General features: G+C 40.7%; 3 protein-coding genes across 5 annotated transcripts; all 3 read right to left on the bottom strand.

Moving 5' to 3' along the window:
- Positions 1 to 108: 108 nt before the first annotated feature.
- LOC115738806 (auxin-responsive protein SAUR72-like) lies at positions 109 to 17,865 on the bottom strand. Of its 2 annotated transcripts, XM_048281671.1 has the most exons (3): positions 17,848 to 17,865; positions 970 to 982; positions 109 to 747 (listed from the first exon to the last, which is right to left on the bottom strand). In XM_048281671.1, exon 3 carries the CDS (start codon positions 705 to 707, stop codon positions 168 to 170), a length of 540 nt encoding a protein of 179 aa, XP_048137628.1. In that variant the 5' UTR covers positions 708 to 747; positions 970 to 982; positions 17,848 to 17,865; the 3' UTR covers positions 109 to 167. The 2 variants fall into 2 exon arrangements, with proteins under 2 accessions (XP_048137628.1, XP_030527394.1); XM_030671534.2 differs by lacking the exon at positions 970 to 982 and having other exon boundaries at positions 109 to 769; positions 17,849 to 17,865.
- On the bottom strand, positions 6,554 to 7,846 carry LOC115739013 (sulfated surface glycoprotein 185-like). Of its 2 annotated transcripts, none has more exons than XM_048280567.1 (3): positions 7,548 to 7,846; positions 7,006 to 7,453; positions 6,554 to 6,966 (listed from the first exon to the last, which is right to left on the bottom strand). In XM_048280567.1, exons 1-3 carry the CDS (start codon positions 7,810 to 7,812, stop codon positions 6,651 to 6,653), a joined length of 1,029 nt encoding a protein of 342 aa, XP_048136524.1. In that variant the 5' UTR covers positions 7,813 to 7,846; the 3' UTR covers positions 6,554 to 6,650. The 2 variants fall into 2 exon arrangements, with proteins under 2 accessions (XP_048136524.1, XP_030527724.1); XM_030671864.2 differs by having other exon boundaries at positions 6,554 to 6,969; positions 7,009 to 7,453; positions 7,548 to 7,845.
- LOC115738944 (glutaredoxin-C1-like) lies at positions 16,973 to 17,572 on the bottom strand. Its single transcript, XM_030671757.2, has one exon. The coding sequence runs from the start codon at positions 17,434 to 17,436 to the stop codon at positions 17,017 to 17,019; it is 420 nt and encodes a 139-aa protein (XP_030527617.1). The 5' UTR covers positions 17,437 to 17,572; the 3' UTR covers positions 16,973 to 17,016.
- Positions 17,866 to 19,270: the final 1,405 nt, after the last annotated feature.

Below are 19,270 nucleotides of genomic sequence, written 5' to 3'. Positions count from 1 at the left end.
GCGGAATATATCGATATATACTATGAGTCTAAGACATGATATTACAAACTTGATTGCTAGTTGCATGATACGAGACTCATATGGAGATAACATTGGTTGTCTTGTTCACATACATGACCAAATAATAATGACCTTGTCATAATCAACGCTTAAAGCCATAGTTGAAACTAGTAATGATGGCCGACGGCAATCATCCGAGCCGGGCTCAGGAGATGGTATGCCGCAACCCCGTAACCGCACCCGAGCCGCCTACCTCCGCCGTCGCCGTCCCCATCCCCTTCGCAGTCCATCTCGGTCAACACCCGGTAGAAAAGGTCGACATTGCACGGGAGCTCGATGGGCCCCCCGCTGTTGTACCCGAACTCGGACTCGGCTTCCTCGAGCAGCATCTGGAACAAGGGGTGGTTGGCGCATTCCGTCCTCACCGCAAACCTCTGCTTCTCAGGGCCCACGTAGACCGAGAAGCAGCCACCGGGGATGGGGCCATGCGGCTTGACGCTGCTGTGGCGGCGTGGCACCGGCGGCGTGTCGTCCTCCCTGAACGAGCTGGGCCGTGACCCGTTCCAAGACTTGCTCTTCTTGGCGAGGCTCGGGCCGTGCGTCGGCCTCGGCTTGGAGGAGCCCTTGCCGGCTCGGCCGAGGGTCTTGCATCGCTCCCACGTCTTGAAAATCAGACCCCTCTTCTGCTTTCTTCTTTTCTCGTCCATATTTGTTTCAGACAAAGCGAGTTTGATGGGAATTGTGCGCCAGCGTGTGAGAGAGAGAGAGACAATAATTTTGGACGTTGGACAAATTAAGAAAGCTCAACCACACTCGGCTAATTTCTCGAATTAATTAGCTACAAAATACGGATGAAAATTTTGCCCCTCCTAGCTTCCTAACATCACTAACCTCTATCATACACCAAATCGAACATGACCTGGACCCTCGGCCGCATGATGTTGCTCATGTCGCCGAACGGAAACGAAAGCGCGCTCACACGCAACGCGGAATTTGAACCGTGCGGCTTCGGGAGATGCCGGGGAAGATGAAGGAGCAGAATCGGAAAAGAGAAGGGGGAAAGAGTTTAGGAATGGCACTTCGATTTGAGTTCACCTCGATATATAATGGGGTTGTATTACCCATTTGTCAACGCTCAACCCACCTCATCTCTCCAATAAAATAAAATAAAAAATGTAGAAAAAAAAAAGAAGCATTTGCGATAAATTAATAAAAAAAAATGCTCTTGCAAAAATATTAAATGGACAGGAAGAGGCTAGTTTCAGGGAAATTAAGGTGGATGTAGGAAGAGGACAACTGGATTTTTACTTTAATTGATTGTTCGGTAAAGGTTCGGATGAACTGGGGCTAACGTAGGGAGCAGCTGGGACGGTGTCTTCACAGGAAGGAGTTATACTGCGAATGTACGTAGGCCGTATCTCAGCCCGTGATTGATCTGGCGGCGTTTTATCTCATCGGCGTGCTTTACACATTTGCACGAGAACGTTTGGTTTGCCTTGGCTTTGTCCTCTTCTTTATTGTTTTTTAAATGAGGGCCGGCCGACCTAGTTACCTTATGAGTGTCATAACGAGGAAAATTATCGAAAAAGTCCTAAATTTAAATTATCAAAAAAGTCTTAAATTCATTGTGCTTGTATCAATTTAGTCATAAGCATTTCCACGTATAGCCAATTGAGTCTATCCAGCCAAATTATGTCGGAAATTGCTGACATAGATATCAACTGTTCTACCCGACATGATCGGCGCCAATGTTGACTTTTTTTTAATAGTTTTTAATTTTTTTTGAGTTTTTAAATAGATTTTCTTTTCTTGTTTTTGGAAAGGGGGTTGGGACGCCCTTGCCGACTCCGGACCTCGCGGCCCTTGTTGGTTTTAGGTGAAGGTATCGCGACCCTCTACTGATGCAGAAGAGAAACCACATGCGCTCACTTTGGCCGATAAGGGCGCTGCGGTCCTTGCTCAAACCCCAACCAGCCACAAGAAGGGAGTCATGGCCCTCGCCCGGTGCTAGTGAGGGTTGTTGGCCGTCCATCAAAACCCAAAAAAGAGTAAAGAAAAACGAAAAATAAAAAAAAGTAAAAATTCAAAAAAAATTATAAAAGAAATGTCCACATCAAGATCGTCATTGCCGACGCTCACGTCGGTGATTTTCAATCTGCATTGAATGGATGGACTTAATTAGTAAAACATAAAAAAATTTAGGACTAAATTGACATAATTAAAAGATTCAGGACTTAATCGGCACAAATGCAATGGGTTTAAGTATTTTTTTGGTAATTTTCTCCATTACCGTTAGGCTCGTATGAATAACGGAATGTGCCTTTCAAATTTTAACTACTTGGTCCGCTAGTAAGTTTACGAGCCCTACACGGAATAGTAAACGCTCAAGATATAAATTGGCTACAAGCTCGCTCGCGACATGACTCGAAGCCAACTAATGGGAAGCAAGAATTTCGAAAATTTAATCACCACATCGGTTGAGACGCACGACCCGCGCGAGTAATGCGGTTCGATGAATTAGGCCACCACCTCATAAATAAACAGGATGCTAACTGTACGAGTTTTTGACTAGCTTCTTCCTCCACCGATGGTGGATGTCAAGTCCATTGTCCACCTTTCGAAAACTATAGATTAATCAAAGAAGGTGCTCGGATAATTTAGTAGAACCAAGGGGAAAAAAATAAATGAATCAATAAAATAGAAAATCTCTGGTCTGGGCGGGTTTATGGATGTGGATGCTTACCCTGTCAACGCATTGTATCTATGTGTGCGTACGAGAATCGAACCGATTAAGGAATAGGATTCGATCGAACCGAATCGAACAGGCCGATTTTGAGCGGTTCAAACAGGCAATAATCGGCTTGGTTCCTGAGTAATGAGATCTGCCAAATCTTATTTGGCCACTCCTAGAGCATCTGTTCATGGCCATTATGGAGAAATCTTTTACGAACAGATCCCATGTTTTCTTCCGTTTCTTCTTGTGAAAAAACTGAAATGAATGAATTTTTTACCATAAAACGGATTTTCAGGTGCGGGACCAAACAATAAACCAAACTGGTCCAATCGGAAAACTGGACTGGGGAACCGATCACCCTATTGAATCGGAGTCAGGTATGTTCAGATTTGCCAATGGCCAGGCGATGTTCATACATTAAGCATATCACTGGACTTTACTATTAATTTCTGAAGTGATCATCATACGCAGTGAAGGTCCAGTGGGAATTATTGGCCTCCTAAAAGTATATATATATATATATGAATTTTCTAAAGTCTGAGTGGAATTATGTAGTGGAGTTCATCATTGTTGACTAGGGTATCATCCGATCATATATTATTCAAATTCAATCACATATTGTATCGCCATCTTGGGACAATCCACGGATTATATTTCGAAATGTGGGAAGTGGAAATGGATTGTCAATGACCCGTCGATTGCTCCATTCCGAAGAAGCGTAAAGAGACCTGCTCTTGAATTCTTATCCCTTCATTGGTTATTTGTACTCATTTCTCACACGTTATCCGAGTCAATCCCATGCCAATTATCGAGGAAGAATTATGTAGATAACTGAATCAAGTCGATCGCATTTTAAGAATTCATGGGGGCTCGCGCTCGATCTCACTAAGAAGAATAAATCCTTATCGGATTCTAGTACTGCGATTGATTATGTCTTCCCCATCGGTCTCATACTCAATCGATCAGATATCTCCCCTATGTTAATCACAATCGGTTGAACCGATAAAGCCATTCAGGGGCCCTCATGCCTCGAAGCAAGAGGTTTTGAGCTTGAGGATTCTTCGATGAGCTTCAAATGGGGGCGCACCCATAAATGAGTATTAAATTGGTTCTGGTTCACAACATATTTAAACTCAATCCACTTTTATAATTCAAACAAAGGCCCTCTCTTCACTCTCTCTTACCCCTGCTCGATCGAGCGCTTGTTTGCTCCCCGCTCTCATCTCAACTTGAGTATGAGTTTTCCTAGATTTAATTAAATATGAAAGTGTTTCAACAATATGGGTTATGTTTGGTATATGTTGGGTATGAGATAAGTATGGTATGTGTCGCTAGATTTATATTGTATAGAAATGAATTAGTTTGAGTTGGATCATTTTCGATCCGATCCACTCGTCTAATGGGTGTACTTCCGTTCTAGTTCTAGATCTAGGAGTTCTAATGAATAATTATTCAATCTTCAGTTTCAATGGTGTTTCTATATTAGATTTGGGTTTGTTCAACATGTTTTTTTAGAAGCTCTGGCATGTCGCACTTGCTAAGAAGCTCGCTCTGATTGGTGTCAGATCTGAGCATGTTCAAAATATGTTTTTGTTATCTCCATATGATGATGGTGCTAGGGATGTCTAAACCCGTAACTACAGATGGAGATCCCCATATTTACTCATCACTGATGATGATGTGTGATTCGGTGATAGATCGGCCACCGAACCTTTTGCTTGGATTCAATCAAAGGTTGTTATTGAAAGACGAACGTGTGCTTACTTCTGACGACCACTCTCTGATGATGTACCTTGGTATCTGAACAATTGTTTGTTTTGCACTTTTTGGGCTTGCTTTATTGCGATGATTTATAGAATTTCCTATGAAAACATGTATCAATTTGGTAATAAACGAAAGTGTCCTTTCAGAAAAAAAAAATTCAAAGGTTTTTATCAAGTGGCCAAATTTTGACCAGCATTCGAAGAGACGGTAGTGAGTACCGATAATTGTTCTCTATTAGTCACGAAGATTAAACAAAGAACGAGGCCATGCGCGTGCTGTCTCGTTGCTTAATTTTTCTAATCAAACAAATGCCAGAATCATTGTGCTGCTTAATTAAATTCTGCAGAGAATGTCCTCGTTCCAATTTTGTGCGCCATTATGCGTGCACTAGTAGAACTCCGTGGCAAATATCATTATCCACATCTCTATTTCAATTCCCGTCAAACTTCAATCACTTCGGATAAATTAAAAATCAAAAGAGGATGAAAATTTTCATGCCGAGAGGAAACGCATATGATTGGCGAGCCCGACGTGACAAGTGTCAATTCCCTAAGGTATATTTTGTCCGACCCCAAGGGATCAAGACAGGAATTATCGGACTATATAGGGCGAGGCCAGCCCGATTTTTTTTTTTTAAAGAGAGAAGCAAATTACTTCTTATATTTTTGCATTTTAGAAGATTCGTATTCTAGATAATTCTGCAGGTTTAGATAATTTACTACATTTTTGGATTATATTTTCATGTTTAGGCCATATTTACATGTTTAAATTAGCCTACTTATGACGAGATAGGATTAGGCTTACTTTCATGCATAAGTGATTTTGCAAGATAGTTCAATTAGGCCATCGATTAATTCCGGAAATACAAAAAAAAAAAAAAATGTCATCAATGCCGTGTCATGTGGTGTGCATAAATTAAATTAAACTAATATGTAAAATATGCGCGACGGTATAATTAATTAAAAGACCTAAATATGCAATTCTAAATGTAAGCATAGAAATATATTATCTATTTTACGTATTTTTATTTCGTATTTTGTAATCGTAATATAATCTTTTATTTTTAGAAACTAGTTCGGGCCATATCGAAGGCCTGGACAGGCCCGAATATAAAAAGTGGAGCCCCGAAATCCAAGCCCGAGCCTATTCGGGTCGAGAAATAGTATCGGACCAGGATTTTGGGCTCCCGGCCTTTTTATGCCCACGCCCTACATTCCACCTCTAATAGGGAACAGTGATTCCTCCGCTTCATTTCTTAAACAAATTACAAACAAGTAAAATAATTTCGTTATCATGCGATTTGGCAATAAACAGTGCTTATTAATAATTAAGAACAGTTAATAAATTATGATTGGTATTAAGCGATCACTAATTCTAGGTATATCTAATAGTCAATCATAGAAATACATAGCAATATGAGCTACAATAAATCGATGATATGTTTAATATTAACAAAATAATAATTCCAAATTATGTTTAAAGATGTAATTATTACATTATTACGTTATAATTAATGGCATTTTCTTGTACATATTTAGATACATTAGAATTGATGCAAAGTTCAACCCGAATTAAACTTATTAGGAAATTCGCATTCAATTCAACCCCCCCACCCCTCCAACCGCAAATTTGTCCTTATAATTAGTCACAAGAAATGCAATTCCACTTCACTCCTAACAATCCACCAAAAAAAAAAAAGGCTTTCATAACCGTACTGTCGGTTATTTTTAATATGAATCGAAGCTTCCCAAACACGAACTTACTATGAATTGCTGTCGGAGTCGGGGCGAATCAAGAAACAAAAAATTGTTGCGTCTTTCGCATTTTTTTGGCACCATTTTGACTGAATCTTCAGTCGTCGCAGCAATCTTCCGTGTGAATTAGCAGCACTAAACTGTCCCGATTTCGGTCAACCTAAAGTCATTTTCTGGCTTTTCTCTGCTAGAAGATGAAGACAAACGAGACTTGAGCTGCGAAACTGACAGGCCAACTCAGGCGAACCTTTTGTGCTAAATACGCGTATAGACAAACATGCATACGAGCATTTTTTTTTTCCAGGAGGCAAATAATGGTGTATAAATCATAGTATACACAAAAATCAAAACCAAGATCATATAAAGATTACATTTCCCACATGTCGATGAACACTACACTAGGGAGCTTGATCCTGAGCTTGCGGTGGAGAATACGGAGGGAGATGCGGTATCCAACTCCTCGGGTCAAATGGACTATACGCCATGGGAGGCGACGGCGGCAGTGGAAGAGGAGGAGAAGGATATAACGGGATTCTCGGGATCCATGTCCGGGGATCGGTTAAGTTAATTCCTGGTGGAGACAGGGGTGGGAGAGGTGGGAACGGGAATGGCAGCGGCGGCGGCGGGTTTGGGAACGGGAATGAGGGAAAGGGGAAGGGACATGGCGGAAGAGGCGGGAATGGTATCGACGGAAAAGGCGGCAACGGAGGGATCGAGATAGGAGGAAACGGCGGCAATTGAGGGATCGGGATAGGAGGAAACGGTGGCAATTGAGGGATCGGCGGCCATGGAAAGCCGTACGGTGGGAAGTAAGGCAAGAAGAACTTGGAGGAATTGAATTCATCTTGCGGCATTCCCTCTCTCTTGTTCCCGCACAAGGTAATGTTGCGCTCCTGGGGACGGTAGCTCAGCGCGCTCATGCTGTATATGCACAGGTTGTCTTGCTTCGACTTGACCGTCACCTCGTCCACCGTGGCTCGCAACCCAGGCACATCGCACGAAGAGGACGAGCTCCCGATCAAGCTCGCCCGGCACATGGACGCGATCTCTTGGCCATCCACGCAGTCGACCCCGTCCACCGAGGGCACGTCCAGCCTGTACGTCCCGTACCGACCGGTGGTGCGGTTCACCGAGAAGTCGATCTGCTCGGCGGTCGCCGGCGCGCTCGCCTTGAACTTGCATTGGATGTTCACGTCAGCACCTGTACCAAGAAGACACGCCGACAATTCATAACTCCAGAGACTAACAAGTAACAACCACTTTAGGCCAAGAAGTGAACTTTTTTGTGAGAATACCTGGCAAGAAGTAGCTGTACTTGGAGAAGCTGTCGGTGAGACACGTGTCACAGTACACGGCCCCAACCACAGTGATGCGAGAGGTCGGCGACGGCGCCGCTTGCGCCGGGCGGGCTAGGATGCGAAGTGGGTGAGCGAAGGAACATGCGAGAAGGACGAGGGTGCAAATCATCGACTCCATTGGAGAGGGGGGAGGAGAGCTTTTCGGGAATTGACTGAGAGAGAAAGAGAAGGTTCCACTTCTATGGAAATGGCTTGTTGTCATAAGGAGGGGTCTTTATCTTTTTGGCGCTTTAGTTTGTGAATGCCATGGCATCTAGAAAAAAAAAAAAGGAACTTGTTAGGTAGCTGGAATAGAAAACCACTGTTCCTCAGAGCAGTGAGCTGCCCCGTGAGTTACTGGTGCGAGGATGAGGACCAACTGTAACCTGACATGTCTCAAAAGACAATCAATCCTTAATTTATTCACTTACAAACAAAGACATGTGAAGCCACTTTTGGCTGATTAGAGAGGGACAGAAGTGAAGATGAGTCGGGAGGAGCTGGAATGATTACAGGAACAGAGGGGGGCCTGTGCAGGAACTTTCCTGATGTAATGCTTGTCAATATTGCAGGATTCGAGACTGACCGTACTGTTCGTTAGCATTTATCTATATTTATTGAAATTCGTGGAATAACGTGGGAATGATTTACGGTTGGGAGTTCACTTTTTTCAAGGAGGAGATGTCACAGGTTGTGTGGGATCATGCCTTGCTTTTTCTGGTGGAGGTTGTGAATTGGTAGTGGTACACAAGTTGTGATCCGGTGGGGAGAGTGGAATTTTCAATTTTCTTTTTTGGTCGAAGGTGGACATTGAAAGATGTCGTCTTTTTCATTCTAAAGAGCTCAATTACTGAAGTCACGTGGCTTTGTGAAAACTACTTATTTATGTCAAGAATTTCTATCCCAGAATGTATGTCTTGCTCTTTTGTCTTAGCAAATCAAGAGACCGTCCATAATCCAAATTAAGTAAAATATGCAAGCCACAATAAATCTTATTACGGCAATCTCAGGATCTACATAGCTAGAGTCTAGAAACACAATAATGGTTTAAAGAAATTTGTGCACCGGACTTGGATTACATCGTTCTTGATGCGAAATAGCAACGATCCGAACCTCAAGATTTTCTCTTCTATGATCCTCTGTATCTCCGGCTTAATGAGATAACCCTTCAATGACGTCAATCAGTATGCGTTCTTTTATGTGATGATGTTATGAGTTCGTTAGAGCTATAGAAGGAACTAGAACGCTACATATAAAGTTTTCAGGCAAACCCCTCTCATCACGGATCGAGCTCAACTCAATCCACACAATACCATGTCCATATGAGACTGGTTAAGATTCCTTATATATTACTTTATTAGACACCCCGTAAATGGTAAATTAATCCCGCAAAATGGAAGATTGCAATCTTAATTAATATAAACCTACATTAGGAAAGCTCTAATATTCTCCCATTTGGGTGAGTTTTAATTTGAAACTGTACTATAAGTGCGCATCTCTATGCTGGTCTAGAGATTATTCTTAACAGTCAATTCGATCCTATAAAGTTTCAACACCGAATCATGGTAGTAATTGCATCGATAGACGCAAAGCTATTCATGGTCGCAAGTGCTCTTAACTCTACCGACCTAGATTCAATATGGTAGTGGTGCAAATGGATAACACATCACATAGTAAGTTCGTCGGATGGTGAAGCTCACTACGTTGAATCTTCGTTTCGTTAGGCAATATCGGGTCACGAGCTCGCCAATTGGATTGAGTTTGTTGCCCAGGATTATGGTTTTCCTCTATATTGCTAGGTGCAAATTGCTTTTTTTTTTCTTTTTGTGAATTGTAATTTTCGTTCGATTAATTGGATTTTTTTCTCAGAATCTTTGCTTCCTTCGTCGTTAATCAGCTGATTTCACGTGGTTTCATTGAAGTTTTTCGTTCTAGTTTTGACCGAATGGTGAAATGTTTGAAGTTGTTGACGCTTGTTATTCCTTGAAACGCTCGATGGTCACAATGTCTATGAGGATTGGGAAGTCTTATTTGGTCGATTATATGGGACTTGAATTGTGTTCGGGTGATGGTCGCACTGAAATTGTTGATGAAGTTGCTCGCTGACATCTTCCCCAAAAGTCAGGTGATTTTTCATTTGGGATACGTGTAAAAGTTGGTGACTTTTTTTTTTTAGATAAAATAAAGTTCGGGCTAGATGCGGGACTATACTAAAAGTTGGTACTTTTTTATGGAATTGGGTCCTATTTTTAACTCTAGTTTAAACTGGCAGTACTTTGCATACCCTAGTTTCTAAACGCTTTCCTTAATATGAATGTGTTGCATATGAAAATATTTTATAAAAAAATGTGCAAATATATTAATAATGAAATATACACATAAAATACAGTAGATATATGTTAAAATGGAACCAACTACATCATATATAAATATTTGGATTAGGTAGAAGAAAAAATCAGATCAAAATTACTGATATTGTTCATATAAATGGAATATAACCAAGATATTATAATTAAATTTCATAATATCGTTAGAGTAAAAGAAATAATTTCTTAAGTTATGTGCATTGTTCAAGTCTTCTAATGGTATGATGTAATAGTCACTTAGTTTTTTTCTGACATATATGCATCGAATGCTGATTCTAGATTTAGTGCAAATCTCACCATGAATCATTTAATTAAGGATTTGCAATCAAACTTGATATTTTGATTCTCCATTCGTGCGTCGTTTTAATAAACCCTCACATTAAAATTATGGAATATTCCAAATAAAGGCCCCGCAGTGCCTTTGTTTTCTCAAATAAGGGTATAAAATGAACATTGTTTCAAATAAAGGCCTAAAGTGCCATAATTTTCTTAAAGAATGGTTTGAAGTAAACCTTATTTTAAATAAAAGTCTGAAGTGGCCATGAAATCTAAAAAAGGGCCTGGTCTCAAGGGTATTTTCATTATTTCCCTTTATTTGATATTTTTCTTTTTCTGATTTTTTTAAATTGAAAAAAAAAACACACACACACACGCACCTTTTAAAGGAGTTTTTCCTATACGGAGAAAATATGTTTTATTTTTTTGTTCTAAAAATAAGATGATAATAAAAATAATTAAATATTTTTATTCGAAAGGTAAATCAATAAAATTTTGAAAAAATTAATAGAAAATGAAAAGAAAGTAATAAAATAATTAAAAAGAAAGAAGATATGAAAGAGTGGAGGAAAGGAATATGAGAAAAATGTTTTCCTCTTCTTAAAAAGAAGAAAATATTTTCCTCACCTTTTAAAGGAGTTTTTTCCATACGGGGGAAATATTTTCTGGGACTAGCTTGTTTTCCGCCCCCAAATGTCAAAAAATCCAGAAAATATTTTTAGGGAAGTTATTTTCCGCGAAACAAATAGAGCTGATGCGTCGATTCGTTATCCTTACAAGTCCTCGTTGATGAAATTATCACGGGCATCGTCGTGCTCATTTCACAACTGTAAAAGCCCCACAATTTACTTTTTAATTAACGCAAAAGGGACGACGTGATAATGTCTGTCAACGGCTTAAATGCAACCTTCCTTTATTTCGGTCTTCCCAAACGGCAGTCTCCAAATGATTTAACAGGAAAAATGATTTTCTTTCCCTTGTTATTTCGCTTGATCTATATATAGGGTAAGATGCAAAGGCAAGAATATTAGAACACGAATACTTTTTGAAGGGATAATGGTCACATATTTGTTTGATTTATGGAGATTATTTGTAAAAGGAGGTGGCCCGCGCTTTCCCCGACCATATTTTGATTTACGTATGTTGTTACTCGTGTTTATTTTCCTAATTTGTTGTTTGATGTTTGTGTCGAAAACTTCGGTGGCATTTCTAAACATCCAAGGAAGAAAAATATTTGAGTTGGCAATTAGGGGTTCAATGCGTGCGGACACCGGCAAGTGAAAATAAGGAACGCATTTGTGGAGCCCGCCGTCCCTGTATATCTAGCAGACAGGCTGTAGAGGCCCTTGTAAGAGAGAAGCCTTCCTTCTTTGGTGAAGTAAACCTTTAACATTCACCAAGGATCAAGAAGAGTCCCCGTTAAAGGTTAAAGGACGTAAGAAGGTTGCATTGGCACTATCATTTCATGGACAAAGGCAGATTGTTGGGCAGATCATGTTACAATCCCTATTCAGCGCATAAAGGTACTTCTTTCTGAGAGTTTGAACGACAGTGGGCATTTTTCTACATTTTACAAGTGTACAGAGTCGGTTTCTCTTAATTCAATCTCTTGGTCTTATACAGGCACGGAGCAAAAGAGTTTCGGATCCTCAAGAGCTTCTTGAGATGTCAGCTCCCGAGGTCTTCATGCGAAGGCAACCCTATTAAGGATTGCTTGTTTCATTATATAGCAAAGGGAATGGCAGATTGCCTCGGTCAACTGCAAATTGGCATCTATTCCGTTGACCTTTTGGGGTTAGGATGTTGTGTCAAATTGGACAATCAGCATCATTTTGACTCCTGCTGCTATAAATGAGTTGTGCTGCAATACTAAAAAATTTCTGCAAAAAAGTGAATCGAAGCTTGCTGCATTCTTGTTCTGTTTGCTAGCGGACCTGGAATTGACAAAGATAAATTCCCGAAACCACCTAAAAATCGAACCTTTAAGGTGAATATCGATAGGACTTATGTACGTGAAGCCACGGAAACGTCGAGAAATCTGTGATTGATTCAGCAGTAGGAGTTTACCGATCTAGATTCAATATGATAATGTTGTAAACGGATAACACGTCACATAGTAAGTCCGTCGGATGGTGAAGCTCACTACGTTAAATCTTCATTTTGTCGGGCAATATTGGGTCACGAGCTCGCCAATTGGATTTGATTGAATTGGATTGAGTTTGTTGCCCAGGATTACGGTTTTCCTCTATATTGCTAGGTGCGAGCAGCCTTTTTTGTCTTCTTTTTGTGAATTGTAATTTTCGTTCGATCAGTTGAATTCTTACTCAGAATCTTTGCTTCCTTCGTCGTTAATCAGCTGATTTCACGTGGTTTCATTGAAGTTTTTCGTTCTAGTTTTGACCGAATGGTGAAATGTTTGAAGTTGTTGACGCTTGTTATTCCTTGAAACGCTCGATGGCCACAATGTCTATGAGGATTGGGAAGTCTTGTTTGGTCGATTATATGGGACTTGAATTGTGTTCGGGTGATGGTCGCACTGAAATTGTTGATGAAGTTGCTCGCTGACATCTTCCCCAAAAGTCAGGTGATTTTTCATTTGGGACACGTGTGAAAGTTGGTGACCTTTTTTTTTTTTTAAAATAAAGTTCAGGCTAGATGCGGAACTATACGAAAAGTTGGTACTTTTTTTATGGAATTGGGCCCTATTTTTAACTCTAGTTTAAACGGGCAGTACTTTGCATACCCTAGTTTCTAAACGCTTTCCTTGATATGAATGTGTTGCATATGAAAATATTTTATAAAAAAAAATGTACTAATATATTAATAATGAAATATACACATAAAATACAAAACGGAACTAGTTACATCATATATAAATATTTGGATTAGGTAAAAGAAAAAATCAGATCAAAATTACTGATATTGTTCATATAAATGGAATATAACCAAGATATTATAATTAAATTTCATAATATCGTTTGAGTAAAAGAAAGAATTTCTAAAGTTATGTGCATTGTTCAAGTCTTCTCATGGTCTGAGGTCATAGTCACTTAGTTTTTTTCTGACATATATGCATCGAATGCTGATTCTAGATTTAGTGCAAATCTCACCATGAATCATTTAATTAAGGATTTGCAATCAAACTTGATATTTTGATTCTCCATTCGTGCGTCGTTTTAATAAACCCTCACATTAAAATTATGGAATATTCCAAATAAAGGCCCCGTAGTGCCTTTGTTTTCTCAAATAAGGGTATAAAATGAACATTGTTTCAAATAAAGGCCTAAAGTGCCATAATTTTCTTAAAGAATGGTCTGAAGTGAACCTTATTTCAAATAAAAGCCAGAAGTGGCCATGAAATCTCAAAAAAGGGTCTGGTCTCAAGGGTATTTTCATTATTTCCCTTTATTTGATATTTTTCTTTTTCTGATTTTTTTAAATTGAAAAAAAAAACACACACACACACGCACCTTTTAAAGGAGTTTTTCCTATACGGAGAAAATATGTTTTATTTTTTTGTTCTAAAAATAAGATGATAATAAAAATAATTAAATATTTTTATTCGAAAGGTAAATCAATAAAATTTTGAAAAAATTAATAGAAAATGAAAAGAAAGTAATAAAATAATTAAAAAGAAAGAAGATATGAAAGAGTGGAGGAAAGGAATATGAGAAAAATGTTTTCCTCTTCTTAAAAAGAAGAAAATATTTTCCTCACCTTTTAAAGGAGTTTTTTCCATACGGGGGAAATATTTTCTGGGACTAGCTTGTTTTCCGCCCCCCAAATGTCAAAAAATCCAGAAAATATTTTTAGGGAAGTTATTTTCCGCGAAACAAATAGAGCTGATGCGTCGATTCGTTATCCTTACAAGTCCTCGTTGATGAAATTATCACGGGCATCGTCGTGCTCATTTCACAACTGTAAAAGCCCCACAATTTACTTTTTAATTAACGCAAAAGGGACGACGTGATAATGTCTGTCAACGGCTTAAATGCAACCTTCCTTTATTTCGGTCTTCCCAAACGGCAGTCTCCAAATGATTTAACAGGAAAAATGATTTTCTTTCCCTTGTTATTTCGCTTGATCTATATATAGGGTAAGATGCAAAGGCAAGAATATTAGAACACGAATACTTTTTGAAGGGATAATGGTCACATATTTGTTTGATTTATGGAGATTATTTGTAAAAGGAGGTGGCCCGCGCTTTCCCCGACCATATTTTGATTTACGTATGTTGTTACTCGTGTTTATTTTCCTAATTTGTTGTTTGATGTTTGTGTCGAAAACTTCGGTGGCATTTCTAAACATCCAAGGAAGAAAAATATTTGAGTTGGCAATTAGGGGTTCAATGCGTGCGGACACCGGCAAGTGAAAATAAGGAACGCATTTGTGGAGCCCGCCGTCCCTGTATATCTAGCAGACAGGCTGTAGAGGCCCTTGTAAGAGAGAAGCCTTCCTTCTTTGGTGAAGTAAACCTTTAACATTCACCAAGGATCAAGAAGAGTCCCCGTTAAAGGTTAAAGGACGTAAGAAGGTTGCATTGGCACTATCATTTCATGGACAAAGGCAGATTGTTGGGCAGATCATGTTACAATCCCTATTCAGCGCATAAAGGTACTTCTTTCTGAGAGTTTGAACGACAGTGGGCATTTTTCTACATTTTACAAGTGTACAGAGTCGGTTTCTCTTAATTCAATCTCTTGGTCTTATACAGGCACGGAGCAAAAGAGTTTCGGATCCTCAAGAGCTTCTTGAGATGTCAGCTCCCGAGGTCTTCATGCGAAGGCAACCCTATTAAGGATTGCTTGTTTCATTATATAGCAAAGGGAATGGCAGATTGCCTCGGTCAACTGCAAATTGGCATCTATTCCGTTGACCTTTTGGGGTTAGGATGTTGTGTCAAATTGGACAATCAGCATCATTTTGACTCCTGCTGCTATAAATGAGTTGTGCTGCAATACTAAAAAATTTCTGCAAAAAAGTGAATCGAAGCTTGCTGCATTCTTGTTCTGTTTGCTAGCGGACCTGGAATTGACAAAGATAAATTCCCGAAACCACCTAAAAATCGAACCTTTAAGGTGAATATCGATAGGACTTATGTACGTGAAGCCACGGAAACGTCGAGAAATCTGTGATTGATTCAGCAGTAGGAGTTTTTCTAACTCAAAATGCATCAGATCATCAGTCCAGGTAAAAAGCCGACGATCCAGCCACGCAAATTTTGCCCCTCCGGTGAGCGCATTTATGTCAAAAGTTTCTATCCTAGGATGAATGTCCTGCTTTTGTGTCTCCTTTTTAGCGAACGGGCCATGTTTTCTTCTAACCACGCCCCGAATACAGGTTGCAAGGACATCGCTCACATTTGATTTTGGCTAAATACGTGTGCGGATGATGTCCATAACTTGTAACCCACCAATTGAAAGTAGGGTCCTTACTATATATTTGTGTATTGTGGGCATAGACAACTTCCTTGGGCCTTCTTCTACGTGGGCCCACTTCAATTTTCTATTGCTTGTAGCTTGATGGGCCCTTCAAAGCTGAATTTTCTGCCTCGTTCAAAACTATAGATTAAAGCTGGGCCACATGGAACTGGTATTGGAACATCTTAATTATTCTGAAACTCTTTGGGCTTTACTTTAATTTAGGCCCATGATAATTTAAAGAAAATTGAGGCCCTGGAAGTCTAATTAGCTTCATATTTTCTCTCTCCCTCTGTTTCTCTCCGACCACCCTCCAAATTCCCTTTGAGCAACACATGTTCTGACAAAATTTCCCAAAACTAATTTTTCTCGTAAATCGCTAATAAACTTGCAATAAACTATATTTTCCAACACGATTATTTTTCAAGAAAATATTATCTTCACAAAAGGAGTTATAGATATAAATGATATATGCTGATTGCTTTATAAAAACTTTCCTATAGAAAATCAATTAATCACGATCATGCTTTGCACCGATGGGCTCGAGCGATTGAAAACTACGAGCGCTTCTAACCTGGCGCTCAAGATCACGGGTGTGTAAGACTCTTATAATAACGTCCGGGAAAAAAAGGGAAAAGTTGCTAGCACGGGACAGATCTGCTCGCGTCATTAACTAAAATTTATCAATTTTTCATCATGATTTTTAAGCTTTTTAAGGATCCGGTCGAATGGCGGGCAAAACCGCAGGCATCATTATTCGGTGCATGAAAGCCTGGTCGGACGACGCTCCTTCATGTGTTGACGTGGCAAGACCTCATTCGCCGGTAGATAATTTGAAGTGACTTTTGTAGGTATCAACTTGCATCAAATCAAGAGCTTGGACTCGAATATGATTGGCACAACGTAAATTACCTGTTATACTTTGTACCCAATTAGCAGGACAGGATATGTACGTATAAATACGCCGGTGAATAATGATTACTCTATGGATTGATCTCTCTCAATTTAAACGAGTTTATCCAAGAGCGATTTCTTCTGCAGTTTTAAGGATTAGTTCGCGCAATCATTCGCTCGAGTTTTTCAATAAGAATTTGCACCAACAAGATTGCGCAAAGAATGTCGTTGTCAAAAATCCGAAAGTACGGAGACGAGACACGACACAACGTACTAATTAAGAGGAGTCGAACATGTAATGAAGTCATGCATGGACAAGCTTGTGTTTCATTGGCCAATACTATGAAACGAAACATTCCGGAGAGAAAAACACAACATCAAATGAACTCGTCACCCACTCCTTTCCTCACATCTTTTCTTCTCTCTCTCTTTTTTTTTTTTTTTTTTTTGGGTATGACGAAGCACTTGAATTTAAAGCCAGAGTGCACCGGCTTCCTTGAGTAGCGGCACCAGAGTCCCGTTGATGTGGGAGGCCATGACCCGGTCCATGGCCCCTATCAGCTTCCCGCCGATGAACACCACGGGCACGGAGGGGGCAATCCCGTAGTTCCCGAGCAGCCGGGCCAGTGCCTGGCCCATCTCCTCCCCCCTCGGGTCCTGGTCGAGCTCGTGGACCACAGGGCTCACCCCCATCCCGCAGAAGAGCCGCTTCACAGCGTGGCACATGCAGCAACTGCTCACGCTGAACACCACCACCGCACTCTCCGACGCCAGCCTCGCCACCTGCTCCAACGGGTCCGAAGTCCCCCCAATCCCGGCCATGCGGCCGCCCCTGCCCCTCATGGCGCCGGGCATGTAGTACCCCCAGTTCGACTCGGCTTGGTACTCCATCTTCTTTGCTACTCGACTGGGCTCGAACTCGAGTCGGGATCGATCGATCAAAGGAAGAGGAAGAGAGGAAGAGGAAGCTGAAGCTGATGGAACAAATGAGTGAAGAAGCAGAAGCTATTGGTGAAGTGGTTGGATGGAGTGTGGTGTGTATATATATGGGGGGAAGGGTGGCAAAGTGGTGAATAAAGGGTGGAGGGGGTTGAGTTGAGATTGTGTCTTTGTCTGTTGCTGTCGCGGCGCGTGCGTGGGGCAGGGGGCGATCTTTTTGGTGGGGGGTTCTGCTTTCGAAGGATTGTTGTCTGTTCTTGGGGGGGTATTTGAAGCATTGAAGACAAATTATGTCGTGTTTTATCATGTTTTTGTGCGACGCATTCAAAGCAAAATCAAATCCCTGCTTCATTCAACCTTTTTAGAGAGAGAAAGAGAGTGAGAGAGCTGACATGGCAGGGCGTAGAAGGGCGGCGAAAGGGTGCGAGCTTGTCGACTAAAGCGGAAAGAAACAACGGATAACTTCCTTCCTGCGGTTGGTCATGCCGCGGCGTCCACGGTCGCGAGCAGGTTTTGGCTGCTGCTTGGTCGAGGATTGCACCCCTGTTCTGTCATTGCTGCCCTGCAATCTTTTGTCCGGGGATTTCTCTTTAATTCGCTCGCGAGTTGATCGAGTGATTAAAACGCTTTCTTTGGAGCAGCGGATGTCGTAAAGCCAAATCGCAATGTCTCTCGCTCGAAACAACGCCCAAGGCCAACAAGCCAAACCACCTTCGCTGGCAAGGAAGTCAAGTCACACATCAAGAACAAGTTGCCTATTTCGAACTGGATCCCAATTTAAATATATCCACACGTTATTCGACTTTTAGCATTCATTGCCGTAAAATTGATTATTATTATTATATATTTGAATGGCAACGGAGCAGACACTAAAAAGTAGGAATTAATGGTTAAGCACATGATTTTTCAAATTACAAGGAGCTCAAGATGTTCAATGGAATCTACGCATATCACAGTTCTAATCTTTTGTTGCATTTGACTTTTTAGTGATCGTGGCTACAAGGGCTACACAAATTATTTTTGTGAAGAGCGGCAAGTCTGTTCATGCTAAAAGCGATCACTAATTTTCCGGGAAAAGGAGTTTTAATGGCATATAAGTTGGGCCGGACCTGAATTTTTCATGCTTGATATATTTGAGTGCGCTCTTGATTATTTGTACAATTATTATGAACATAAATTCCCTGTGATGGGCATGGAGTTGATGCTATTGTCACAATCCGATTTCTCCCATACCTAAGTAAGCTCAAATGTGGGTTTTTGTGGCATTGGTGTGGAGAGAGATAGAGAGATGCAAAAGGGTTGATCGAATTGGTTCATGGGACATCAGGATACTTGTGTTGGAAATCTAAGGATAAAATAATTGTCATCTTAAAATGTCTCTAAATACAAAAAAAATCTCCATATGCAGATTGGTCGGGAGTTTGTCGTCGACTCTCCTCATGATGGCAACGACGAGCCAAAATTGAGGCGATATGTACATATAGCTCGAGGGATTGAATGCCGGAGCTAAATTGGGCATGCCACGGTCGATTAAGACGATGCGATTTCGCCGCGCTGTCTTTGGAACGACGAATCGAGGGGAAATCGGTCTGATATTCCGGCTCATCAGACACCGCCCGGACTTGTCATCGGCTAGAAATGTTTCGGACCGCGACGCAAAACCTCACAGAGCCCAAAAAAGAAAGGGAGCGCATAAAAAGAAAGATGGGAAAAGTGAACAAAATCTCCGAATCGAAGAGACATGGGCACAGGCCTTTCCAGGCCGAAGTCTGAGGATGGTAGACGG

Source organism: Rhodamnia argentea, chromosome 1 (assembly GCF_020921035.1).
Source record: "Rhodamnia argentea isolate NSW1041297 chromosome 1, ASM2092103v1, whole genome shotgun sequence".
Lineage (NCBI taxonomy): Eukaryota > Viridiplantae > Streptophyta > Magnoliopsida > Myrtales > Myrtaceae > Rhodamnia > Rhodamnia argentea.
Note: the sequence above shows the minus strand (reverse complement) of the source record. Positions and strands in the feature narration are given on the sequence as shown.